The 16,107-nt window shown below is 35.3% G+C and overlaps 2 protein-coding genes across 2 annotated transcripts; one reads left to right on the top strand and one right to left on the bottom strand.

Annotated features, from left to right (window-relative positions):
- Window positions 1–2,910: 2,910 nt before the first annotated feature.
- On the bottom strand, window positions 2,911–10,293 carry LOC128237154 (lanC-like protein 3). Its single transcript, XM_052952430.1, has 5 exons — window positions 9,681–10,293; window positions 8,185–8,305; window positions 7,620–7,835; window positions 4,224–4,400; window positions 2,911–3,380 (listed from the first exon to the last, which is right to left on the bottom strand). The coding sequence occupies exons 1-5, from the start codon at window positions 10,200–10,202 to the stop codon at window positions 3,190–3,192; spliced, it is 1,227 nt and encodes a 408-aa protein (XP_052808390.1). The 5' UTR covers window positions 10,203–10,293; the 3' UTR covers window positions 2,911–3,189.
- Window positions 10,294–12,712: 2,419 nt separating this feature from the next.
- On the top strand, window positions 12,713–15,725 carry LOC128239048 (novel acetylcholine receptor chaperone-like). The gene is made up of 4 exons (XM_052955482.1): window positions 12,713–12,864; window positions 14,016–14,151; window positions 14,772–14,923; window positions 15,200–15,725. Exons 1-4 carry the CDS (start codon window positions 12,754–12,756, stop codon window positions 15,332–15,334), a joined length of 534 nt encoding a protein of 177 aa, XP_052811442.1. The 5' UTR covers window positions 12,713–12,753; the 3' UTR covers window positions 15,335–15,725.
- Window positions 15,726–16,107: the final 382 nt, after the last annotated feature.

Below are 16,107 nucleotides of genomic sequence, written 5' to 3'. Positions count from 1 at the left end.
CTTCTATGAATAAGGCAGAAGGGTGCACAATATTAACTGCTCTCCATGAGGGCAGAATGGTGCTACCAAAATAGGAAAGGGTTCAGGCTCCCTCTAAAATCTTTAGCTAAAACTCTACTTGCTGGTTTAGAAAAAGGCAAGCAACTTATCAATTTACACATCAGGTTTCATACAATATAAGTTCAGGGTATTTCAAATTCCCAACACAAATGAGACTGGCACTTCACCAAGCTTCCTTAAATTGTCTTCTTATCCATTAAAGTTGTTGCTAACCTTTTCTACCCAGTATACTGATTAAGTTTTGATATAGAAAAGATAACTGAAAATTAAAGTGATATCTGTCAGTTATCACCAACACCAATCTTAAGTGATTCAATATCTTAAGGGGCAAATATAACACAGCTATATATCGCAAATGGTTAACACATGATTTAAGTGCTAATGAACCCTCAGGCACGTGGACATAGATAAACCAAGAATAGGCTGTAAAAAAGAGTTTGATTTTATTTACTATTATGTAATAACTAATTTTTGTTTAATTCAATACATCTTATTTTTTTTACAATTCATTGGACACTTTGTTACCTAGCTAGCTTGTGGGAAGCACTTAACAAGAATATATGACTTTATAGCAAGAGACCTTAAAGGGACTAGACACCAGATGATACAACTGCAAGAATTTTTTTTTTCAAAAAAACTAACACAAAAATGATATCATTGTGTACAATACATTGAATCTTTATTTAACTTATGTATCACATTGCTTACAACACATGTTTCTTTCGAAGTTTTTGCATATTTTTCCAATTCGAAAATTAACTTGGTCTGTCTACCATGTAATTCCCTATATGTATCAGTACTTATCACATAACTTTCACATGCTAAATATACACACTTTAAACTGGGAAACCATAATTCGCTCATTCCAAACAGGTAAACTCAGTTGAGACAAGGACAAAATATTCCTTTAATCATGTCAATTATTTATTATCATCATCGTCCTAGCTCATACTGACAATTCTAGGCTTATTTTGAGAAAATACTGTATTTGCAGATTTTGGGACCATCTGGTGTCTAGTCCCTTTAAGCTTAAGTTTTAGATCATTCTATGCCCATATTTACTTGATACATGAGTTTGAGATTCAAGACTTAAACCAGAAGTTGTAAAATTACCATTTGAAAAGCAGAAATTGGAACCATTGCTATGTATGTATATAATTTTTTATTTATTTTTCACTACACATAAAACTGTATTATATTTACTCTTTTCAAATCTTTGCATAACTTAAATGACAAGTCTTTTTTAAAACTGTTGTTTTGTTTAAAGTTTGTTGCTGATTTCTGTTTCTCTGTTGCACTTGATGGTCAAAAAAATTATGTGTTCACCAAGCATCCCAAAATTCCCATATTTTTTAAGAGTATCGGATACTTGAACATTATCTTTCTCCACGGTGGAAGAGGTCACTCTCAAATGTGCATATATAATGATCGTTACTTAAATTTACACATGATTGTCGTGCACACATGATAATGCATACTAATTAGTGGCTATAATTCAAATATGGCAGTCACTGAGTACAACATAGCAAACAGCTTGACTAGCCTAGATGATAACACAGCATCATACGATGTGTTTGGTTTTATTTATCCTAGATAAGTTCACAATAGGTTTCTGATGAAAACTATCAATAGATTAAGCCAAACTATATCACCTTTTTCTTTAAATAATACTTCTTTACAAGATGTTGAATTAGGGACAATGTTCAGAATGTAATATATATTATATTGCATCAAATTACTCTTGAATGTTTTTTTCTAATTTGATGGAAAAATATTTGAACAATCTACCAACAAAGCTCCACAAAAAATGACATTACAGGGAAGTCTTATATTTAACAACAAAAGCAGACATCCACACATATACATGCCATGTTTCTGGAAGACTCAACAGGTGTTTTTTTTTTGCTCAGAAAATCAGGGGATTTTTTCAATAAACTAGGGGATTTTCATGAACATCATTATCGCTCTGGTGCTGGCACTTTCTTGTGTGTTCCACTTTAAAGGATTGTATTTAAACTAGCACAGTTACTTGAAAAGTACTGTTTTGAACATATTTTTTGTAAGAAAATGTATTGTATAAAGTAATCTAGTCTACATTTTTTAAGCTTGGCCCAAACGGCAGGGGATTCCCTTCCCTCCACAAGGCATATGGCATGTATGTAAACATAACAATAGCTTCTTTCCTAAACAGCAAAGTAACATTCAACAAAGCTGTGATTTAATACTGTAAGTATAGGTCTATTGATTTTATCCATTCTTGAAACGTTATCTCTTGACATAAAGCATCATATCTCAAGGAAACGTTATCTCTTGACATGAAGTACCATCTCTCCAGGAAACGTTATCTCTTGACATGAAGCATCATCTCTCCAGGAAACGTTATCTCTTGACATAAAGCATCATCTCTCCAGGAAACGTTATCTCTTGACATGAAGTACCATCTCTCCAGGAAACATTATCTCTTGACATGAAGCATCATCTCTCCAGGAAACGTTATCTCTTGACATGAAGCATCATCTCTCCAGGAAACGTTATCTCTTGACATGAAGCATCATCTCTCCAGGAAACCTTATCTCTTGACATGAAGCATCATCTCTCCAGGAAACATTATCTCTTGACACGAAGCATCATCTGTCCAGGAAACATTATCTCTTGACACGAAGCATCATCTGTCCAGGAAATGTTAACTCTTGACACGAAGCATCATCTGTCAAGGAAACATTATCTCTTGACACGAAGCATAATCTGTCCAGGAAATGTTAACTCTTGACATGAAGCATCATATCTCCAGGAAACATTATCTCTTGACATGAAGTATCATCTCTCCAGGAACTGTTATCTTTTGACAGGAGTCATCATCTCTCCAGGAAACATTATCTCTTGACATGAAGCATCCAGGAAATGTAATCTCTTAACAGGATGCATCATATCTTCAGGAATCGTAATCTCTTTATAGGAAGCATCATCAAGGATGCAGCGTCAGCACTAAACAAAATGACATTACTACAGGTGCAGCGTCATCACTTAAAGAGACATCAAGCAGCAAGAAAACGTCATCATTTAGGGAAGCGTCATCACATCTGCAACTTACATCACTGAAGAAATGACATTACATGATAGGAAGCATCATCACTCAAGGAAAACATTGAAGAGCGGGAACTCTGCATTCTGAGGCTGGAGAAGGTCAGCCAGGAAGCAGACAGTTCCCGCCCACCCCTCGTAAAGGCTGTAGGGGCTATCAGGAATCCTGGCCCCCTGGAATTCATGACTGAACAGAAACTCCGCAAACTTCAAGGCCCGGTAAAGGTGCTTCTCATCTCCTGGAAAATAAAGAAAGCAGCATGTCAAATTGTCTGCAAAAAAATCTTGACAAAAGTATCTTTTAAAACTATCAAGAAATTGCGCATGCATATCATCAGTTAATAGGCAGACTTCATTTTATATGGGTATAACAGATAGTTGATTGTATTTTAAAATTTAAAACTATCAAGAAAATGGGTTTATCAAGTTTATGATAAAGGATTAAGCATTTACAACCATTTATTATGCATCAACACTGAATTACAACATTTCCAACAATGTTATTGAATTTTGGAAGCATTAATATTGAATAATACAAATTTTATTCAAATACAAGGGAAGCAACTACAAAAAGGACAATACCTATATCAAATGATATGCAACATCACAGCAGAGCACAGACACAGGACAAAATACACCCTCAAACAGGGGGTATAAGTGGTTGTGGTTTAAACAATTTTTATTTTTATGAAAAAGTACAAATGACAACAAATTTTCAATACAAATCATTAAAAATAAGATTATAAGACAAAACCTTTCAAGATTAGTTTATGAATGCTTGATTATGAATAAATACAACCATGTGTCAAAACATGTATATGCAAAATGCATTTAAGAATACATGTATGCAAATTTTGACGTTATATGAGAATGAAGAAAAGTGTTCTTATGGAAAGTTATCCACCTTCTATCTAAGACGATGTGAGTTGAGTCCTATTATGTGAGTGCTTTCTCAAAAGGCCCCCAACAAAGTACACAATTACAAGCAAAACAGAAATGAGTGTGATTTTGATCAGCAGTCCTTATAATCAACTTAAACTGCATAGGCGTAAACTGAAACAAAAGACGAAAATGACGAATACCAGTAAGCCTGTAGAGAAGTAGGAATACATATCCACTTCCCGCTACCCCATGACAGATCCCGGGACCCTTCTTCAGCAGGCCCCGTTTCCATGTCAGCTCCCCGCACCGAAGACACGCCTCCAAGTACTTCACGTCCCCCCATACACGATACGCTCGTGCCAACAGGTAAACCACTCCTGAAAATTATTTGTGTTAAAACTAGGGATGGCAATAAATACTACTGTTTTGCAATTTTGATAAGCTTCAAAGGGGCTGTACTCCGTATGATGAAATAGCGAAAATAAAAGAAAATTGTCGAAATCTGACATAAACTTGGTATCGATGTGTACAATGCATTGAAACTTACTAACGTACCACATAGTTTACAAATAATTTATTTTTCGCAGTTATTTCGTATTTTTCCATTAAAAAAGATTACTAGGTATTTTTATTATCACATGATATTACCAAGTTAGGTATATATCTGAAATATTCCACCCGGTAAGAGTAAGTCTTCGTAGCGTAGTGGATACGACACTAGACTGCAATTTTGGCGACCCACGTTTGAAACCGGTCTCCGACTCAATTTTTTGTTTTACATTTTGGTAATTTTTTTTACAATTACAATATCAAAGAGTAAAATATTTTATTAAATAATTGCTCTGAGATTCGTTACAGAAAAAAACTTTTTTTGGTGCCAATCTGGTGTACAGTCCCTTTCAAAATATCACTGAAAAATATTTCATTTTTAGTATCAAAAATGAAATGTTGTATCTCTATTTATCTATTTTTATTAAATATGCAACACTTTTACAATTAAAGACAAATGATATACATGTAAGTCACTGAAAAATACAAAAAGCCCCTATTCTTTCTGGTTGCCACAGAAACATTTTTTTTTTCATGATCCATTTTTGTCTTACAATAAATATAAAATGACGTGGATCTAGTCATAAAGAGTGGTGACATTTTCATTTTTTGTTGCCAAAGCAACCACTGACAAAACGAAAAAAATACATACAAATCCCCTTATTGCCATCTATTCAGATATAGTACTCACTTGCCTTAATGTATACATGTAGCTTTTATCGAATCCAATCAAAATGTGGTATTTTCACTCTTTCGTTGCCATTGCCACGACAACTTTTATCAGACAAAAAAAGAAATGATGTGCATAATCATCCAATGGCCCTCTATCAACATATCATTTTTAACCGCTTTATTTCTGGAGTTATTACAGCTTCCAGCTTACAGTTTTTTTTGACAGATAGAGGCTGTTGTGTTCTCTGTAGCCACTCTATATGTATATGCATGTAATATGATACCAAAACTTCCGGAAGATATACTTTCATGAATAAAGCTCATGAACGGTCATCTGTTGTTTCCAAGAATAGCTAATCCCCGAACATATCAGAGGGTAAACCTTTAGTCCCCTCCGGTGAAACCAGTATCATTGCATAAAAACAGGTGCAAGTAATAGTTACATCACTGGCACAACCCAAGAAATTGAAATTATACACAAGCACGAATATGTAATTTTAATCACAAGGGTAGTGGATAATTTAATTGTTATGTATTCTTTTGTCAAGGGCATTCAATAAAAAGCAGGTAGTATAAGTGATTAGGGTTGTTATTTATGCAAACAATAATTATGTCACTGCTGAGCACAGTTATCTAATTATTACCATGTGAGCTTATGTTTCAACAAAAACAAAGAAATAGAATGTTGTTTTTGGAAACACTAGATGCCAGATGGCGACATGGTGAGCGCATTGAGAGCCTTTGACACAGACATAAGGCTCTACCAGGCCATTTTCAACACAGAAGAAAATGGAGTTGAACAATATGCATATGACTATTATGTTTATTGTGACATAGCATTTGGTTATGTTCTATTAGGTTTAATATGTAAAATAGAGGTGCACCTCTAAATTTACAATGTACTGAATTTATCAATGTATTAACTAAGGCTTCGACACTTACAGATTTTCATGAACATGTACACGGGACATGAAACCGAAACGTCACCATTAATTAAACATCATAGTAAATAAAAACTGCCTGTATGCCTGTACATGTATGTATACAGTAGATATCTACATGTTTCATTGACTCATTGTAAAAGTGGTACGGATGCATAAACGTCCACTAGTTTTTTAGACTGAATATATTAATAGTCAGAACCTGGTTTTAACTTTCTGATTACCTGTTATCATGAATCTTTACACAAATTAATTCAATATATTTTTTTAATATCCTGATCGTTCATTCATATTTACACCAAGTACACACTCATGTTGTGACATCGTGATTTTCTATTTTTATCACGACCATCTTTTTCAAATTTAGTGAAATGTTGCCACACCGTGTGCCTAAAAATCTGACATTGCTCACTGCACACAATACCGAAAATACTGGAAATATTCGCATGCTTTTTACTCATGTGACTGTTTCGTTTTAAATGGTCGGCCATTTTTTAAATGTTTCAATGTCGCCATTTACATGTGTAAACGCGGAAGCCTTAGTATAAACCAAACTCAATTTAACTTTTGACTTCTAAGTGTGACCTTGACCTTTAAGGTACAGACCTGGGACTTGTGTGCAACATGCTGCCTCATCATTGTGAACCTTCATGGCAAGTTATTTGAAAATCCTATCATGCATGGTCAAGATACAGCCCGGACATGGTTCAGTCCAGACCAGTCCTATAAACTGTACTCATTTTGACATTTAACCTCTAAGTGTAAACTTGACCTTTGAGATACAAACCTGAGTCTTGTTGTGATGCGCCATCTCATCATGGGGAACCTTCATGGCAAGTTTTTTGAAAATCCTATAATGCATGGTCAAGATACAGCCCGGACAAGGTTCAGTCCAGATGGACACACTTATGTATGCACACACACACATACAATGACATCTATGCCTCAAGCGGACCCGACAAAAGACAATTGTCTCAACCCATGCTTGTCGCACTCTATTCCACGACATTTTATGTCAGGAGCAGATTGGTGGTGTTGTGCCAATGAGGTGAACTTTTTACCTCAATTTCATGAAAATCCTTCTAAAGGTGATATGGAGCTGACAAGAAATCTATGGCTCGAACCTTTGACCTTAACTGTTAACTTGACCTTGCGCTAGTGTGCTGTTATGTTGGTTTTGCAAGTCATTTTAGTGTAGTGAACATTTTAACGAGTTTCATGAAAATCCTCGAGGAGTTTCTGAGCAGAACTGAAATCTATCGCTGAAACTTTTGACCTTGAACTGTAATAAGGAACAAACATGTACATGTGACAGAAAGACAGATGGATTGACATCCGTGCTAAAAACAAAATTACTCCCCCTGCATTACATTGAGGAAGGCATAATACTTTCAATATCATACAATACTATATATAATACTCCAGGGAACTCACCAGGGGCACCATGGCACCAGTGAACCAGCTCCTCCTTGTCGGGCCGTCGGGACTTCACCTCGTCCATGGCGGGTGGGAAGTTGCCATTCTCCTGTTCCAGGGACAGCAGGAAGTCCACGCCAGACTTTAGTAGGGCCTCAGTGTCAGGGCTTGACTTCACAAAGGATGGGAAGCACAGCAGCATTTGAAGGATAGAGGACAGACCATGGGCTGCACCTGTTGGATTATATGGCAGTTGATAGAAGGGGGAAGAAGATAAGCTACTGATATACATTGAATGGCAATTCATTTTGCAGGTTGACATTAACAAAGACTAAAATACCAAAAATTCAATTTATATGAGTGTTTCAAATATATACATATATATGGAAGTAATATTCAACTATGATAAGAATTTTATGATAAACTTCTTTTCAAATGTTTGGCACGTCAACACTTCTTACCTTAATTCCTTATTAATTAATGAGCAACCAAATGTATATAACTTATACCATACATCATTATGATATTGTAAGGCAAATCAGTTTTAAAATATACAAAGCCAAAATGCAAGAAATCCAACTACCCAAGTACTCGGTGTTGTAGTAAGCATACATGAGAGGAATGTTTGGGGTTCTGCTGGCATACTGTCTGCCTGACTCCAGCGTGACCTCACAGAGTTTCTGGACAGCAGCATCACTCACAACCTGTAGAAATGCAAAATCACTGAAAAACTATTAATTACATTCATTTGTGTTCTAACAATGTTTAGTGTTCCTTTAAGGTTAAAGTACATAAATTAATTATAATGTCAAACATGTATTTACATCTTACTGTGTATGGTCTGTGCAAGTGGTATAATTTCAATGTTAAAGGCCCATATTAAGCTGGATTTTATTATGTATTCAAATGTTGGTTTTTCTGAATATTTTAAAGACATATCATGTCAAGTGCTCTTCCAACTGAGCTAGCGAGCCCAGACAACATGCAAACTCTCTTGATATGGGCAAGTGGGTTCAGTGACATCTTATCCCCACTCTGCTGTAATTTGTCCCAAAATCCTCAGACTGGACAGTATACTGTTGTTGACCTCTTGACTCACCAAAATTCTTAATCCCTTTCATGCACAAGTAGAACACTAAGGCACTAGCCACTAACTTATATTGGCACAAACATACCACAATCATAGAAAAGTTTATTTCCAAGTAATTATAATCAAACCCCAAACCCCTAGTAATTCTAAAATGCCGTCCAGGCTTCTGTTTTTAATGAAATTTAGCCTGGACTGAACATCATTAAACTAGAAATGTGTCCATAGGACACGGATGCCCCCACTTCGATTTTTTGTCACAGAAAATAAGCCATAATGATTATTCAGGATAATCTGCACATATAGGATAAGTTGAGTTGAGTTGGGTTTTACGGCATCGCAAGACTGTATAGGTTATATGGCGCCATTCAGGCAGGAAAAAACTTGTTGGATCCACATTGGACACATACTTTTCAAGAATTAGATTGGAAACATATATTTTTGAAGTATTTTTGGCAAAAAAGGGCCGTAACTCCTAAATGACTAAAGCGATTTCCATGACTATCGAACTTGATCAAGATATTATGGTCACAAACATGTGTTTAAAGTTTGGTGAGGATTGGACAAACAGTTTTCAAGAATTAGATTGGAAACATATATTTTTGAAGTATTTTTGGCAAAAAAGGGCCGTAACTCCTAAATGACTAAAGCGATTTCCATGACTATCGAACTTGATCAAGATATTATGGTCACAAACATGTGTTTAAAGTTTGGTGAGGATTGGACAAACGGTTTTCAAGAATTAGATCGGAAACAATCTTCGGGACGTACGTACGTACAGACAGACAGACGTACGTACGGACAAGGGCAACCCTATATGCCGCCACTTTGTGGGGGCATAAAAAGAAGCCTGGATGGCATTTTTAAATTACTTTTAGTACAAACCCCCTGCTTGCTTCCAATTGGCCCATATTTATATCCCTTTTGTCCGAGTCAGTTCTGTGTACAATAATGAAATTTAAAAAAATACATGTAAGAATATTAATAAAAACCTTTCTGCCAAGTTTCTGGTGCAAGTTCATGACGCCACAAAGGTAACCAGCTCTGCCAACAAACAGCTCATCTGACCCACACCGAAGGAAGTTCATTGGAGTACAAACATCAGCTATTGATGAGAATTTATCTAACAAAATTGACGCATCTTTTGTGGAGCCAATGTTTTCATGAATCAGACCTGAAACTGCATGCACACCAGCCACCCCAAGGAGGAAAGATGCCTTGTCTTGTTGTGAGGCGGCCACATGTTCTTGTGCAATATTAGAATAGATAATGGCACGCTCCAAAAATATTGAGCGCATGTCTTTGAAGGCTTCATTTTGTGCAAGATAATAAAACATGTAAGCGATTCCAGCATTACCAACGTACAGTCCACCATCACAGTTTTCAAGGGTTGCAGGCATCCCTTGCAAAATGGATTCTGCAATTTGACAGACTTGAGGCATCCATTTTGAGACATCAATCACAACCTTGACATCTTCTTTATACTCAGGGAACTTATTCTCAAAAAATCTCATTGCAGCTTTCGAATGACACAGTCGAGATTGGCAAAGCAAGCGATTTTAAATTAATTATTGAAATATATGCAGCATCCGAAATCATTAACAATGTCAGTAGTGATGCTAAAACCTGGTACCCGGTACCGCCGGTATCACTTTCCGATGGGTCGGTACAAAACGCAGCGATTTACGCAGCCAATATAAACATATAAGGAAAACGCAGCGATTTGAGCAGCCAGTATAGACATATATGGAAAAGTGTTATTGGCCCTATTGCGGGAGCTCAAGTGTCATTAATTAAACAAACAAACTTTGGATTCATTTATTAAGTGTCATTATTAACAAAAATAACATGATGACATTTGGAAATAGTGAAGAAATGTTTAGTTGGCGGCGCACGTTACAAATGGTGGCAGCGGTGGGATGATGAAAACTGCCAGAACGGAGTTGCCTTACCCTTAAGAGTCCCAGACCAAGACTCGGGACGAGTCTTCTCGGAGGGGAAAGTAATGTAACGGTCCGCGGTAGGCGGCGGATGTGCGATCATAATAACGTTCCGTTAAAACGGAAGTACGTTCAAACCGGATGTAAACTTGGTTGGTAATATGCAAATTAGCAAAGCCCGGGATCTGTGAGAATAGAGAAGTTAGTGTAGATAAAGACTAGTGGACCCCTTCAGGGTCGAGCATGCTTTTCCCTGAAGGGATATGTTGGTGTTTGTTTCATTACGCCAGAAAGCTCGGCTATCTGGTGTTGTTTGACGTTGCACGTTACAATACATAAAAATGTAAACTTAATTACATAAAAGACGTGTCACACATGGCGCAATTATGAAATAATTTTGAATGAAGAAATCACTCGGGGATTATATATATCGTATAAATAATTACGGAAATAATAACTAACATATATATCAGTTCATAGTTAACTATGCCTTATTTGACTAATTTCTGTTAAATTTATTTACAAAGATCACACGTATACTCGGCATTTGCGAAACGTCAAGCGGCGCATTTACACAATATTTGTGGTACCATTAGTCGCATTGAACCATATTATCAAAACACTCCGGATGATGTTTACCGAGATCACGTCACGGTAACACAATAGTTGGATGGTAAGAAATATCAAACATAATTTGAAGAAAAATAATTGTAAGAAGTCGTTATCGAAATGCTGAAAGTGTGATAGACATATCACTTAATTAATGGTTTTAACGTATGTTTAAAATATACCTATTTGAAAAATTAAACAAGAAAATCATATCAATGGAGAGTGTAAAACAACAAGTATGGATATGGTAATGTGTTATTTCCTTCAATAAGTTTAAGAAATATTCTTAGGACAAACTTTTAGTAAGTTTGTATAAAAACAAAAAGGGCAATAATTTCATATTAAATATTAAAAACAGTAATAGTTCCTGCACCCTGCTCATTATCCTCTGGCCTTAGTCGTTGTTCCAAGTTTTATCTCCTTGCCCGGCTTTTTCTGGCCCATATTTGAAGTATCGGGACAAGGCATCTCTGGTTTTCGCTTCTGTACAATAAAAAAGGCTGTCTGAATGCTTCCTGGAAGAATGATATGAACAACTTATTAGGTAGGAAATCATATTGCTAACATGGTATCGCTTTGATATAGTTTATTATGCGGTTAACATTCCTGTAAAATATATGGTGCGTATATTAACTTTGTATAGAAGAGTTTGTTTATTATGTTATGTTCTGTATTTTGAAAATTACTATAGCATAATGATATACAGACCGGAGGAATAACCATCGTCGGCAAACCCCGTCCACTGCCGTTAATGTACACGTACGCCGTCTTCCAACGAGTGTCTTCATCCTAAAGAGGTGTCCAGTCATTGGGTCACTCGATTGCTGTTTTTTTATCTTTCCCGGTCCTTTCCGACAAGTTTTGTTCTCAATTTTAAAGAGCTTCAATATGAAGAATTCTTAACTACCTTAGTTACAATTGGGTCGTATCAAACGTAGTACACAGGAAAAGAAAACGTGTGTGTATTTTCTTAAATAAAAAAAACTATAAATGCTTTTGGTTTAAAAACTAAACCTTTATTTTGTATTTGTAATCAGTAAAATTACTTACATTGTGTACTTCATGTAGATTCACACTAGAAATAAGACAAGTTGGAAAGGCTTATTCCGTTATCTGGACTCATACACCGTCTTTTCAAACAAGTCACGAATAGAAATTTGTCACTACATCAAGCATGGACATGGATGCGCTAGCCGCGCTAATTGAAACGGATGCATATGTCTCTTTTTGAACATTCTCCGTACTTCATAGAAACTGTTGAAGACATTTTTCTAGTTCCTGTGTTACCTTTAATTTTAGTATTACGTTGCAGTCAATGCTTATTTTGAAACATAACTGGTTGCGTGGTTCCCTGCGTAATGATAGTCTATACAGTACGACCCGATAACGATAGTGTAGGGGGGGGGAGCATGGGAAGGAACTCCAGACTGCATAACTGGTAACTCTATAATTGTTGTCTGCTTTACATTTGACATGTCAACTTCCGGCCAGAGAGACAACGGTTTGTTTGCAGAAAATGGCATCTTTTGTGCTTAAAGTTTTAGCAATTACATTGGGGGTGTTCTTTATACTTATAGGACTTCTCAAACTTTCCCCGGCAATTAGTTCTGAGCTATACAAAGAAATGGTAAGGGGTTTAACTTTAAACTTTCGAAAAAAATAAATTGTTAGATCTTTTGTCTTTCAAAGGTTTTGGTAGTGTTTTGTTATAGCCTTTTGGTCCATCTTATCAATGTGTGTACGATCCATAAGATGGTAAGCTGGAGTTTATCGGTTTTAATTATTGAGTGTAACAAACAAAAGCAGTGAAGTTTGAAAATCAATTGGTGAATATCTGCCCTTTCAACTAGTCTAAAATAATAGACGTGTTATATGGGATTCTTCCAATCCCTAACGTCTAAATAGGTTTGTGCAAAAGCAGGGTTTTTTGAAAAATATTGAAATTGTATTTAGAGAAGTATTTTATGATTGAAATAGATAATAAAGGTTTATATCCATATTTTACCATGTAAGTGCAAAGATATTTTGCACAAAACAAGCATTAATTGCGTTAAAACACAGGATTTACCTTTCCAACAAAATGAAACTTGACTGACACAGACAACAATTATGCCAAGTGTAAGAACTCTGCCATCTCCGGCAAGCTTCGAGATAGACCTCGGTCCTCGTAAGTACAATCATAACAACTTGCCATGCACGAAGTGTTCCGATTGTTGTAAAACTGTGGACCGCAGGATCTGAAGATGTTCAGTGCCTTTGATATACAAAAAAGAAAGGACTAAATATCTTCAGATGTGTTGTTTATCTCATTATATATCCCAAAATGATTTTAATCAACATTTTAGTGACAAACAATGATTCAGAGGCCTGTGCTTTTGGCACAAAACAATATGTACATGTATGTGAAGGATTTGCCATATCAAAAATCATAAAAAAAATCTATCAAAGTACAATTATTTGGACTACCCTTTCTACCAATAGTGTTTACAGTTTACACCCTTGTGCAATATTTAAATTGACATTGACATAATTTTGCTCTACTTAATTATTGTCAAACTGGTGACCGGAAAGTTAATAAAAGCTTGTCTTTGGTGAGTAATGTTTCATTTGATAAAAGGTCTCATTTGTCACCATTTAATACGGAACATTTTTTTTACCTTACGATGAAAAATACAACAAAGGCTTGCAAGTAAAGGATTCAATGTGATTTATTTATGTTTGAAAACTGCTTTTCCACATATTTTTTGAACCCCTGGTATGTTTTTTATCTTTTTTCAGAGAAAGCAGTACATCAGGATGGCTAAAGTGTTTCCTTTAGTAGCCTTCACTGGGTGGAAGCCAAACGCTCATATATACCGCAAGATAATAGCTTCTATTGAAGTTACCTGTGGAGCTGTACTCATAATCATTCCAGGTAAGAACTAAGCTTAAATACAAGGATCAGAGATATATTTAGTGATGATGTGTCATTGGATTTGTCGAAGCAATCATTGGTGTTCACTTAATCTAAAGGGGATTTTCCATGTCAAAAACCATAAACAAATCATTTCTACTGATAGCAATACAAAAAAATACAACTAAATTCATAAGAGTAGCTCATACATACATTCTAGTTTATGAACTGAATTGTCAAATAAATTGTTGTATAAATTTACTATTAAAATGTAATGTCCTTTGAATTTCTTTTATCTATAGTTGAGTATGTGTCTATAGTTGAATGTTTGTGTCTAAAGTTGATTGTGTGTGTGTGTCTATAGATAATTGTGTGTGTCTATTGATGATTGTGAGACTAAGTTGATTATATGTCTACAGTTGATAATGTGTTTATTGTTGAATGCCTGTCTATAGTTAATTATATGTTTCTTTAGTTGATTGTGTGTGTCTATAGTTGATATGTATCTATAGTTGAATAACTGAATGCTATAGTTGATTGTGTTGTTTTTGCTTGAGATACATGTGTCATTAAACAGTGTAAGTTATTTGCTGCTGGGCTCGTCCCTGATTAAAGCCTTCATTGCAAGAATACTTTTTCAGGACCGTTGAAGACTATTGCCAATATAATGATGATTCTGGTGATGGTGAACGATGTTGTTGCCCATGCACAAATCAAGCACGGGTACCAAAGAATGTCGCTTCCCATCGTGTTCATTCTTCTGCTCTCCTGTAGACTTCTCATATACTACCAGGTATGTTTCTCCCCATAGTGTTCATCCTGCTGTTGTTCTGTAGACATACAGTACCAGGTATGTCACTGTATATCATGTTCATCCTGCTGTTCTCCTGTAGACATTACTTCCAGGTATGTCACTCCCCATCATCTTCATACTGCAGTTCTCCTGTCAGCTTCTTATATCCAGAACTTGTGCATATTTTTACATAAAAATTCAGTAACCTATATATACTGAGCACTAACTGTGTGTATAAAATACTTATAATCAGATCTTTCATTCTGAATACTTCAGGAGATACGCAGAGAGCGGGAAGGAAAAAAATCAAAACAGGAAAATGTTGGTCAAGAAAACAGTCAGGAGCAGACAGTGGGCAATAGTGAACAAAGGGAGGAAACCATGCCTCAGGAATCTAAAAAGACCAAGTAGAGTTATCTTAGGTTGATGTGTGTTTTATACATATTTTGATGTTAAAGAGTCAGGATTTTTATAGCTTATAAGTTATTTGTTTTCCAAAGAAATAAGATGAGGTATGGTCATAGCTGTGATGTCGGAGTCATTGTGGGAATGAGTGCAATTTTTTTTAATGTTGATCATTATTTAAACAATTCACATGCAACTTGGTTCACATGCTTTATAAAGGCAATGGATATACAGTTTATGCATATGTTTATTCAGTTCTATCACACTTGCTAAGATATGGTTGGATTTATGCACCATAGCCATACTGATAATTTAAAACAGATCAACGTTTGCAAGCACTTGTAGTACTCTTGTTTGATGGACTTGAAGTGTCTCTCAGCGTTTCTTTTCTGATGGGTTTTTGCAATAGTATATATATATATATATATATATATATATATATATATATATATATATATATATAAAACTTTTAGATTATGATTAACCTTTTGTTTTTGTTATGACTTTTCATTTTGATATTACATGTATTTTAAGTTTATAAATTATCTGTATTAAATTAGATACATTGTATTTCTGTATGTGTTTTTTCTTCATATATTTTGATTTAGGTTGTTTTTCTTTGATATCTTTGTAATTTTTTATTTGTATTTGTATACATGTAAATAGCTTGAAAATAATCAGAAACATTTGGATATGTAAAGTTGCCACCAAAAATAAAATCTGTGGAGACAGGCACTATATCATGAAAAAAAAAACAAGATTTTATCGAACTGGTTGAA

Source organism: Mya arenaria, chromosome 6, assembly GCF_026914265.1.
Source record: "Mya arenaria isolate MELC-2E11 chromosome 6, ASM2691426v1".
Taxonomy (NCBI): domain Eukaryota; kingdom Metazoa; phylum Mollusca; class Bivalvia; order Myida; family Myidae; genus Mya; species Mya arenaria.
This window is presented reverse-complemented; position numbering and strand designations above follow the sequence as displayed.